Source organism: Heterodontus francisci, unplaced genomic scaffold (assembly GCF_036365525.1).
Source record: "Heterodontus francisci isolate sHetFra1 unplaced genomic scaffold, sHetFra1.hap1 HAP1_SCAFFOLD_606, whole genome shotgun sequence".
In the NCBI taxonomy this organism is placed as follows: domain Eukaryota; kingdom Metazoa; phylum Chordata; class Chondrichthyes; order Heterodontiformes; family Heterodontidae; genus Heterodontus; species Heterodontus francisci.
Genome location: NW_027140713.1, coordinates 726,802 through 739,385, shown reverse-complemented (window position 1 = coordinate 739,385; position 12,584 = coordinate 726,802). Strand labels below are relative to the sequence as shown.

The 12,584-nt window shown below is 47.1% G+C and overlaps 1 protein-coding gene across 1 annotated transcript in view; it reads left to right on the top strand.

The window, feature by feature from the left end:
- LOC137360540 (zinc finger protein 692-like) overlaps window positions 1-12,584 on the top strand; it is a 97,578-nt gene that overhangs the window by 39,511 nt on the left and 45,483 nt on the right. Inside the window, exon 3 of the mRNA XM_068025943.1 lies at window positions 10,323-10,354. Within this exon, the coding sequence (XP_067882044.1) occupies window positions 10,323-10,354 (32 nt within the window). The remainder of the gene's footprint in view (window positions 1-10,322; window positions 10,355-12,584) is intronic.

Below are 12,584 nucleotides of genomic sequence, written 5' to 3'. Positions count from 1 at the left end.
AATGGCAGTGCATCTGGGGACTGCGACAGGGATGTACGGCAGTGTATATGGGGACCGCGACAGTGATGTATGGCAGTGTATATGGGGACTGCGACAGTGATGTATGGCAGTGTACATGGGGACTGAGACGGTGATATATGGCAGTGTTTTTGGGGTCTGAGACAGTGATGTATGGCAGTGTATCTGGGGTCTGAGACAGTGATGTACGGCAGTATATATGGGGTCTGAGACAGTGATATATGGCAGTGTATATGGGGTCTGAGACAGTGATGTATGGCAGTGTATATTAGAACTGAGACAGTGCTGTTTGGCAGTGCATCTGGGGACTGCGACATTGATGTATGGCCGTGTATATGGGGTCTGAGACTGTGATGTACGGCAGTGTATATTGGGTCTGAGACAGTGATATATGGCAGTGTATATGGGGACTGCAACATTGATGTATGGCAGTGTATATGGGGTCTGAGACAGTGATGTATGGCAGTGTATATGGGGTCTGAGGCAGTGATGTATGGCAGTGTATATGGGGTCTGAGACAGTGATGTATGGCAGTGTATATAGGGTCTGAGACTGTGATGTACGGCACTTTATGTGGGGAATGCGACAGTGATGTATGGCAGTGTATATGGGGTCTGAGGCAGTGATGTATGGCAGTGCATATTGGGTCTGAGACAGTGATGTATAGCAGTGTATATGTGGACTGCAACAGTGATGTATGGCAGTGTATATTGGGTCTGAGACAGTGATATATGGCAGTGTATACGGGGTCTGAGACAGTGATGTATGGCAGTGTATATGGGGTCTGAGACAGTGATGTATGGCAGTGTATATTAGGACTGAGACAGTGCTGTTTGGCAGTGCATCTGGGGACTGCGACATTGATGTATGGCCGTGTATATGGGGTCTGAGACAGTGATATATGGCAGTGTATATGGGGACTGCGACAGTGATGTATGGCGGTATATATGGGGTCTGAGACAGTGATGTATGGCAGTGTATATGGGGACTGCGACACTGATGTATGGCAGTGTATATGGGGACTGAGACGGTGATGTACGGCAGTGTATATGGGGACTGAGACGGTGATGTACGGCAGTGTATATGGGGACTGAGACGGTGATGTACGGCAGTGTACATGGGGACTGCGACAGTGCTGTATGGCAGTGTATATGGGGACTGCGACAGTGCTGTATGGCAGTGTATATGGGGTCTGAGACAGTGATGTACGGCAGACTATCTGGGGTCTGAGACAGTGATGTCTGGCAGTGTATATGGGGTCTGAGAGAGTGCTGTATCGCAGTGTCTGGGGTCTGAGACAGTGATGTATGGCAGTGTCTGGGGTCTGAGGCAGTGATGTATGGCAGTGTATATGGGGGCTGCAACAGTGATGGACGGCAGTGTATATGGGGTCTGAGACAGTGCTGTATGGCAGTGTATATGGGGTCTGAGACAGTGATGTATGGCAGTGTCTGGGGTCTGAGACAGTGATGTATGGCAGTGTCTGGGGTCTGAGGCAGTGATGTATGGCAGTGTATATGGGGGCTGCAACAGTGATGGACGGCAGTGAATAATGGGACTGCGACAGTGATGTATGGCGGTGCATATGGGGTCTGAGGCAGTGATGTGCGGCAGTGTATATGGGACTGCGACAGTGGTGTACAGCAGTGTTTTTGGGGACTGAGACATTGATGTGCGGCAGTGTATATTGGGCTGCGACAGGGATGTACAGCAGTGTATATTAGGACTGAGACAGTGATGTTTGGCAGTATATGTGGGTACTGTGACAGTGATGAATGGCAGTGCATCTGGGGACTGCGACAGGGATGTACGGCAGTGTATATGGGGACTGCGACAGTGATGTATGGCAGTGTATATGGGGACTGCGACAGTGATGTATGGCAGTGCATCTGGGGACTGCGACAGTGATGTATGGCATTGTGTATGGGGACTGAGACGGTGATATATGGCAGTGTTTTTGGGGTCTGAGACAGTGATGTATGGCAGTGTATCTGGGGTCTGAGACAGTGATATATGGCAGTGTATATGGGGTCTGAGACAGTGATGTACGGCAGTATATATGGGGTCTGAGACAGTGATATATGGCAGTGTATATGGGGTCTGAGACAGTGATGTATGGCAGTGTATATTAGGACTGAGACAGTGCTGTTTGGCAGTGCATCTGGGGACTGCGACATTGATGTATGGCCGTGTATGTGGGGTCTGAGACTGTGATGTACGGCAGTGTATATTGGGTCTGAGACAGTGATATATGGCAGTGTATATGGGGACTGCAACATTGATGTATGGCAGTGTATATGGGGTCTGAGACAGTGATGTATGGCAGTGTATATGGGGTCTGAGGCAGTGATGTTTGGCAGTGTATATGGGGTCTGAGACAGTGATGTATGGCAGTGTATATAGGGTCTGAGACAGTGATGTACGGCACTTTATGTGGGGAATGCGACAGTGATGTATGGCAGTGTATATGGGGTCTGAGGCAGTGATGTATGGCACTGTATATGGGGTCTGAGACAGTGATGTATGGCAGTGTATATGGGGGCTGAGGCAGTGATGTATGGCAGTGTATCTGGGGTCTGAGACAGTGATGTATGGCAGTGTATATAGGGTCTGAGACAGTGATGTACGGCAGTATATGTGAGGACTGCGACAGTGATGTACAGCAGTGTATGTGGGGACTGTGACACTGATGTGCGGCAGTGTATATGGGGTCTGAGGCAGTGATGCATGGCAGTGTATATGGGGTCTGAGGAAGTGATGTACGGCAGTATATCTGGGGTCTGCGACATTGATGTTTGGCAGTGTATGTCAGGTCTGAGATGGTGATGTACGGCAGTGTATATTGGGACCGGGACGGTGCTGTCCGGCAGTGTATTTTGGGACTGAGACAGTGAGGTGCAGCAGTGTATATGGTGACTGCGACCATGATGTACGGCAATGTACATTTTTATAAATTCATTCTTGGGATATGAGCGTCACTGGCTATGCCAGCATTTATTACCCATCCCTAATTGCCCTTGAGAAGGTGGTGGTGAGCTGCCTTCTTGAACGGCTGCAGTCTATGTGAGAAGGTGACTGTGACAGTGATGTATGGCAGTGTATATGGGGACTGAGATGGTGATGTACGGCAGTGTATATGGGTACTGCGACAGTGATGTGTGGCAGTGTATGTGGGAACTGAGACAGTGATGTCTGGTAGTGTCTATGGCGAATGCGACAATGATGTACGGCAGTGTATATTTTTAAAAATTCCTTATTGGGATGTGGGCGTCACTGGCTCGGCCAGCATTTGTTGCCCATCCCTAATTGCCCTTGAGAAGGTGGTGGTGAGCTGCCTTCTTGAACCGCTGCAGTCCATGTGAGATGGTGACTGCGACAGTAATATACGGCAGTGTATATGGGGGCTGAGACGGTGATGTACGGCAGTGTATATGGGGACTGCGACAGTGATGTACGGCAGTGTATATTGAACTGCGACAGGGATGTATGGCAGTGTATATTTGGATTGCGACAGTGATGTATGGCATTGTATATTAGACTGCGACAGTGATGTTTGGCAGTGTATATGGGTACTGCGACAGTGATGTATGGCAGTGTATATTTGGATTGCGACAAGTGATGTATGGCACTGTATATGGGTACTGTGACAGGGAAGTTTGGCAGTGTATATGGGGACTGCGACAGTGATGTACGGCAGTGTATATTGGGACTGCGACAGGGATGTACAGCAGTGTATATGGGGACTGCGACAGTGATGTACGGCAGTATATATTGGAATGCGACAGTGATGTACGGCAGTGCATATGGTTACTGCGTCAGTGATGTACGGCAGTGTATATTGGCCTGCGACAGAGATGGACGGCAGTGTATATGGGGACTGTGACAGTGATGTACGGCATTGTATATTGGACTGCGACAGGGTTGTATGGCATTGTATATTTGGATTGAGACAGTGATGTATGGCAGTGTATATTGGGACTGAGACAGTGATGTATGGCAGTGTATATGGGGACTGCGACAGTGGTGTATGGCGGTGTATATGGGGTCTGCGACAGTGATGTACGGCACTGTATATGGGGTCTGCGACAGTGATGTGCGGTTGTGTACATTGGACTGCGACAGGGATGTACGGCAGTGTATTTGGGGTCTGAGGCAGTGATGTATGGCAGTGTATATGGGGTTTGAGACAGTGATGTAGGGCAGTATATGTGGGGACAGTGACAGTGATGTACGGCAGTGTATATGTGGTCTGAGGCAGTGATGTATGGCAGTGTATCTGGGGTCTGAGACAGTGATGTATGGCAGTGTATATAGGGTCTGAGACAGTGATGTACGGCAGTATATGTGAGGACTGCGACAGTGATGTAAGGCAGTGTATATGGCGACTAAGACGGTAATGTACAGCAGTGTATATGGGGACTGCGACACTGATGTGCGGCAGTGTATATGGGGTCTGAGGCAGTGATGCATGACAGTGTATTTGGGGTCTGAGGAAGTGATGTACGGCAGTATATCTGGGGTCTGCGACATTGATGTTTGGCAGTGTATGTAGGGTCTGAGACGGTGATGTACGGCAGTGTATATTGGGACTGGGACGGTGCTGTACGGCAGTGTATATGGGGACTGAGACAGTGAGGTGCAGCAGTGTATATGGTGACTGCGACCATGATGTATGGCAATGTACATTTTTATAAATTCATTCTTGGGATATGGGCGTCACTGGCTATGCCAGCATTTATTACCCATCCCTAATTGCCCTTGAGAAGGTGGTGGTGAGCTGCCTTCTTGAACGGCTGCAGTCTATGTGAGAAGGTGACTGTGACAGTGATGTATGGCAGTGTATATGGGTACTGCGACAGTGATGTACGGCAGTGTATATGGGAACTGAGACAGTGATGTCTGGTAGTGTCTATGGCGAATGCGACAATGATGTACGGCAGTGTATATTTAAAAAAATTCCTTATTGGGATGTGGGCATCACTGGCTAGGCCAGCATTTGTTGCCCATCCCTAATTGCCCTTGAGAAGGTGGTGGTGAGCTGCCTTCTTGAACCGCTGCAGTCCATGTGAGATGGTGACTGCGACAGTAATATACGGCAGTGTATATGGGGACTGCGACAGTGATGTACAGCAGTGTATATGGGGACTGCGACAGTGATGTCCGGCAGTGTACATTGGACTGCGACAGGGATGTATGGCAGTGTATATTTGGATTGCGACAGTGATGTATGGCATTGTATATTAGACTGCGACAGTGATGTTTGGCAGTGTATATGGGTACTGCGACAGTGATGTATGGCAGTGTATATTTGGATTGCGACAAGTGATGTATGGCACTGTATAGGGGTACTGTGACAGGGAAGTTTGGCAGTGTATATGGGGACTGCGACAGTGATGTACGGCAGTGTATATGGGGACTGCGACAGTGATGTACGGCAGTGAAAATGGGGACTGCGACAGTGTTGTTTAGCAGTGTATGTTGGGTCTGAGACAGTGATGTACGACAGTGTTTATTTGGATTGCGACAAGTGATGTATGGCACTGTATATGGGTACTGTGACAGGGAAGTTTGGCAGTGTATATGGGGACTGCGACAGTGATGTACGGCAGTATATATTGGAATGCGACAGTGATGTACGGCAGTATAAATTGGACTGCGACAGTGATGTCTGGCAGTGTATATGGTTACTGCGTCAGTGATGTACGGCAGTGTATATTGGCCTGCGACAGAGATGTACGGCAGTGTATATGGGGACTGCGACAGTGATGTACGGCATTGTATATTGGACTGCGACAGGGTTGTATGGCATTGTATATTTGGATTGAGACAGTGATGTATGGCAGAGTATATTGGGACTGAGACAGTGATGTATGGCAGTGTATATGGGGTCTGAGACAGTGATGTATGGCAGTGTGTATGGGGTCTGCGACAGCGATGTACAGCAGTGTATATGGGGACTGAGACGGTTATGTACGGCAGTGTATATGGGGACTGAGACTGTTATGTACGGCAGTGTACATTGCGACTGAGACAGTAATGTATGGCAGTGTACATTGGGACTGCGAAAGTGATGTACGGCAGTGTATATGGGGTCTGCGATAGTGATGTCCGGCAGTGTATATGGGGTCTGAGACAGTGATGTATGGCAGTGTATATGGGGTCTGAGACAGTGATGTATGGCAGTGTATATGGGGTCTGAGACAGTGATGTACGGCAGTGTATATGGGGTCTGAGACAGTGATGTACGGCAGTGTATATGGGGTCTGAGACAGTGATGTACGGCAGTGTATATGGGGTCTGCGATAGTGATGTACGGCAGTGTATATGGGGTCTGAGACAGTGATGTATGGCAGTGTATATGGGGTCTGAGACAGTGATGTATGGCAGTGTATATGGGGTCTGAGACAGTGATGTACGGCAGTGTATATGGGGTCTGAGACAGTGATGTATGGCAGTGTATATGGGGTCTGAGACAGTGATGTACGGCAGTGTATATGGGGACTGCGACAGTGATGTATGACAGTGATGTATGGCAGTGTATATGGGGTCTGAGACGGTGATGTTCGGCAGTGTATATTGGACTTCGAAATGGATGGATGGCAGTGTGTATGGGACTGTGACAGTGATGTATGGCAGCATATCTGGGGTCTGAGACAGTGATGTACGGCAGTGTTTATGGGGACTGCGACAGTGATGTATGGCAGTGCATCTGGGGACTGCGACAGTGATATATGGCAGTGTTTTTGGGGACTGCGACATTGACGTATGGCAGTGTATATGGGGACTGCGACATTGATGTAAAGCCATGTATATGGGGACTGCGACATTGATGTATGGCCGTGTATATGGGGTCTGAGACAGTGATGTATGGCAGTGTTTATGGGGTCTGAGACAGTGATGTATGGCAGTGTATATTTGGATTGCGACAAGTGATGTATGGCACTGTGTATGGGTACTGTGACAGGGAAGTTTGGCAGTGTATATGGGGACTGCGACAGTGATGTACGGTAGTGTATATGGGGACTGCGACAGAGATGTATGGCAGTGAAAATGGGGACTGCGACAGTGTTGTTTAGCAGTGTATGTTGGGTCTGAGACAGTGATGTACGGCAGTGTATATTGGGACTGCGTCAGGGATGTGCAGCAGTGTATATGGGGACTGCGACAGTGATGTACGGCAGTGAAAATGGGGACTGCGACAGTGTTGTTTAGCAGTGTATGTTGGGTCTGAGACAGTGATGTACGGCAGTGTATATTGGGACTGTGACAGGGATGTGCAGCAGTGTATATGGGGACTGCGACAGTGATGTACGGCAGTATAAATTGGACTGCGACAGTGATGTCTGGCAGTGTATATGGTTACTGCGTCAGTGATGTACGGCAGTGTATATTGGCCTGCGACAGAGATGTACGGCAGTGTATATGGGGAGTGCGACAGTGATGTACGGCATTGTATATTGGACTGCGACAGGGTTGTATGGCATTGTATATTTGGATTGAGACGGTTATGTACGGCAGTGTATATGGGGACTGAGACTGTTATGTACGGCAGTGTATATGGGGACTGCGACAGTGATGGACGGCAGTGAATATTGAGGCTGCAACAGTAATGGATGGCAGTGAATATTGGGACTGCGACAGTGTTGTACGGCAATGTATATGGGGACTGCGACAGTGATGTGCGGTTGTGTATATTGGACTGCGACAGGGATGTACGGCAGTGTATATTGGGACTGAGACTGTGATGTCTGGCAGTGTATATGGGGACTGCGACAGTGATGTTTGGCAGTGTATATGGGGACTGCGACATTGATGTATGGCCGTGTATATAGGGTCTGAGACAGTGAGGTACGGCAGTATATATTGGGACTGAGACAGTAATGTGTGGCCGTGCATATAGGGACTGAGACAGTGATGTATGGCAGTGTATATTGCGACTGACACAGTGATGTATGGCAGTGTATATTGGGACTGAGACAGTAATGTGTGGCCGTGCATATAGGGACTGAGACAGTGATGTATGCCAGTGTATATTAGGACTGAGACAGTGGTGTATGGCAGTGTACATTGGGACTGAGACAGTAATGTGTGGCCATGCATATAGGGACTGAGACAGTGATGTATGCCAGTGTATATTGCGACTGAGACAGTGATGTATGGCAGTGTATATTGGGACTGAGACAGTAATGTGTGGCCGTGCATATAGGGACTGAGACAGTGATGTATGCCAGTGTATATTGGGACTGAGACAGTGGTGTATGGCAGTGTACATTGGGACTGAGACAGTGGTGTATGCCAGTGTACATTGGGACTGAGACAATGGTGTATGGCAGTGTACATTGGGACTGAGACAGTAATGTGTGGCCGTGCATATAGGGACTGAGACAGTGATGTATGCCAGTGTATATTGCGACTGAGACAGTGATGTATGGCAGTGTATATTGGGACTGAGACAGTAATGTGTGGCCGTGCATATAGGGACTGAGACAGTGATGTATGCCAGTGTACATTGGGACTGAGACAGTGGTGTATGGCAGTGTACATTGGGACTGAGACAGTGGTGTATGGCAGTGTACATTGCGACTGAGACAGTAATGTATGGCAGTGTACATTGGGACTGAGACAGTAATGTATGGCAGTGTACATTGGGACTGAGACAGTAATGTATGGCAGTGTACATTGGGACTGAGACAGTAATGTATGCCAGTGTACATTGGGACTGAGACAGTGGTGTATGGCAGTGTACATTGGGACTGAGACAGTGGTGTATGGCAGTGTATATTGCGACTGAGACAGTGATGTATGGCAGTGTACATTGGGACTGAGACAATGGTGTATGGCAGTGTACATTGGGACTGAGACAGTGATGTATGGCAGTGTACATTGCGACTGAGACAGTGATGTACGGCAGTGTATATGGGGACTGCGACAGTGATGTACGGCAGTGTATATGGGGACTGCGACAGTGATGTACGGCAGTGTATATGGGGTCTGAGACAGCGATGTACGGCAGTGTATATGGGGTCTGAGACAGTGATGGACGGCAGTGTGTATGGGTGCTGCGACAGTGATGTATGGCAGTGTATATGGGATCTGAGACAGTAATGTACGGCAGTACATGTGGGTGCTGAGACAGTGATGTACAGCAGTGTATATGGCGACTGAGACAGTGATGTATGGCAGCATATCTGGGGTCTGAGACAGTGATGTGCGGCAGTGTATATGGGGACTGCGACTTTGATGTATGGCAGTGTTTATGGGGTCTGAGACAGTGATATCTGGCAGTGTGTATGGGTGCTGCGACAGTGATGTATGGCAGTGCATCTGGGGACTGCGACAGTGATGTATGGCAGTGTTTTTGGGGATTGCGACATTGACGTATGGCTGTGTATATGGGGTCTGAGACAGTGATGTACGGCAGTGTATATGGGGTCTGAGACAGTGATGTATGGCAGTATATATGCGGTCTGAGACAGTGATGTTTGGCAGTGTTTATTGGGACTGAGACAGTGATGTACAGCAGTATCTATGGGGATTGCAACAGTGTATATTGGGACTGAGATAGTGAGGTACAGCAGTGTATATTGGGAGTGAGACTGTCTGGTACAGCAGTGTATATTGGGAGTGAGACAGTCTGGTGCAACAGTGTATATTGGGAGTGAGACAGTCTGGTGCAACAATGTCTATTGGGAGTGAGACAGTCTGGTGCAACAGTGTATATTGGGAGTGAGACAGTCTGGTGCAACAGTGTATATTGGGAGTGAGACAGTCTGGTGCAACAGTGTATATTGGGAGTGAGACAGTCTGGTGCAACAGTGTATATTGGGAGTGAGACAGTCTGGTGCAACAGTGTATATTGGGAGTGAGACAGTCTGGTGCAACAATGTCTATTGGGAGTGAGACAGTCTGGTGCAACAGTGTATATTGGGAGTGAGACAGTCTGGTGCAACAGTGTATATTGGGAGTGAGACAGTCTGGTGCAACAGTGTATATTGGGAGTGAGACAGTGAGGTACAACAGTGTGTATCGGGACTGAGACAGTGAGATACAGCAGTGAATGATGGGACTGAGACAGTGAGACACAGCAGTGAATGATGGGACTGAGACAGTGAGGTTCAGCAGTGTATATTGGGACACTGTTCATTGTGGAGTACCTACTTTTAAATTACTGAATTCTGAAGGAGTACAGGATGGTAATCGTTATACTGTCTGTTTCTCTGTGCAGGAAGTCTTTGTCTTTGTTTCCACCCTTTCCTGTTTTTATTGATGCTGCTGATGGTATATTTTTCTTCTTGTTCCTACAGTTATACCTCCAAATCCCCTGAGAGTGGTTCAGGTGGGTATCAGTGATCCTGAGGAAAGTGACACTGTACACGTGTTGTTTATCTGTCTCAGTCTCTGACTGTCTTTCTCTCTCCATCTGTCTCTCTCCCTCTGTCTGTCTGTGTCCTGCCTGTGAGAAAAGAATGACAAATGTTGACAAAACAGATAGTGACAGCTACAGGGAGGGAGTTGGAGTAGAAATTTACAAGGGATGTTAAAATCATCACAGATATTTTTACAATATATTAGGAAAAAGAGGAAGTCTGGGAGCAATGTGTGCCGATTAAAAACTGATAGTGATATTGTCAATGAAAATAAGGCAATGGTGGACATGTTGAATAATTACTTTGCATCAGTATTTACAACAAATGAAGAGGTCAGCCTGTCTGAAGCTCTAAGGGGATTGAAATTTAAATGGGATAGGAGCTCATAAAAATTAACCAATGAAAAATAACTGTCATGAAACAAATAGTGGCACTAAAAAGTGACATTCCCAGAGCCAGATGGTTTCCATCTCAACATTTTAAAGGAAGTAGCTGAAGTCATTGCAGACGCCCGAACTATAACCTTCCCAAGTTCTCTCAATTCTCTCATGTTCAACAAAGGTTGTTAGGATAAGCCCAGCAACTAAAGGCCAGTCAGCTTAACCTTGGTGGTGGGAAAGCTTTTAGAAACGATAATCTGGGACAAAATGAGCACGAAGTTGGACAAATGTGAATCAATTAAGAAAAGCCAGCACAGATTTTTTAAGGGCAAATCGTGTTTAACTAATTTGATTGTGTTTTTTGATGAAGTAACAGGAAGGGCTGATGAGGCTAATGCGGTGATGTGGTGTTCATGGACTTCCAAGTGCCAGTTGGTGAAGGATGATGCTGGAGTCCATCTTCACTCAGTCTTACATTTATTTACTGAGTGAAACCTTACAAGCAGATACCTCCTAACTCAACCACCACACAGTCACAATAAGTGTCTCTTTTGATGTGCTCTCGCAAAACTCCAATGAATTAATTCACAATTATAATTTAGAATATTATAATTTATAATTAAACACAATTGATGGACAAGTAACACCAAAAGACATTTGATGAAGTGCCACCTAGCAGGCTTCTCGTAAAAGTTAAAGCCCATGGAATAAAAGGGTCATTGGCCGTGAGGATAGGTATGAAGTTGGCTGAGTGACAGGACCCAGAGAGTATGGTGAATGGTTGCTTTTCAAACTGGAAGAAAGGTATCTCGTGCGATTCCTTAGAGTTTGCTACAAGGACCACAACTTTTTCTTGATCTATCTTAGTAACCTAGACGTGGGTGTGCAGGGCAGAATTTCAAAATTTACAGATCATACCAAACTTGGATGTAATGTGAACAGTGAGGAGGATAGTAATAGACTTCAAGAGGACACAGACTGACTGGTAGAATGGGCGGACATGTAGCAAATTAAATTTAATGCAGAGAAATGTGAAGTGATAGATTTTGGTAGGGAGAATGAAGAGAGGCAATATAAAATGATGGATACAATTCTAAAGCGAGTGCAAGAGCAGAAGGTGGCCGAGCAGGTTGAGTAGGTTTTTAACAAGGCATACGGGAACCTGGGCTTTATATATAGAAGCACAGAGTACAAAAACAAAGAAGTTATGGTGAACATTTATGAAACCCTGGTTCGGCCTCAGCTGGAGTATTGTGCCCAGTTTTGGGAAGGAAGTGAAGGCATTGGAGAGGGTGCAGCAAAGATTCATGAGAATAGTTCCAGGGATGAGCTATGTCGGTAGATTGGTGAATTTGGGGTTATTCTCCTTCGATAAGAGATTGCGAGGTTTGATAGAGGTGTTTCAAATCATGAGGGGTCTGGACATAGTAGATAGAGAGAAACTGTTCCCCTTGGTGAAAGGATCGGGAACTAGAGGATGCTGATTTAAGGTGTTTGGCAAAAGATGCAATGGTGCCAGGAGGAAAAACTTTTTTACACAGCGATTGGTCAGGATCTGGAATGTAGTGCCTGAAAGTGTTGTGGAGGCAGATTTAATCGTGGCCCTCCAATGGGAATTGGATAATGATCTGAAGGGAAAAAACGTGCAGGGCTACGGGAAAGGGTGTACAAGTGGGACTAGCTGATTTGGTGTTGCACAGAGCCGGCATGGAAACCATCGGCTAAATGGCCTCGTTCTATGCTGCGATTCAGGAACCATCCTTTAGATTGGAAAATTGCTCATGTCACTCCTCTATTTAAAAAGAAGTTGAGTGAGGGA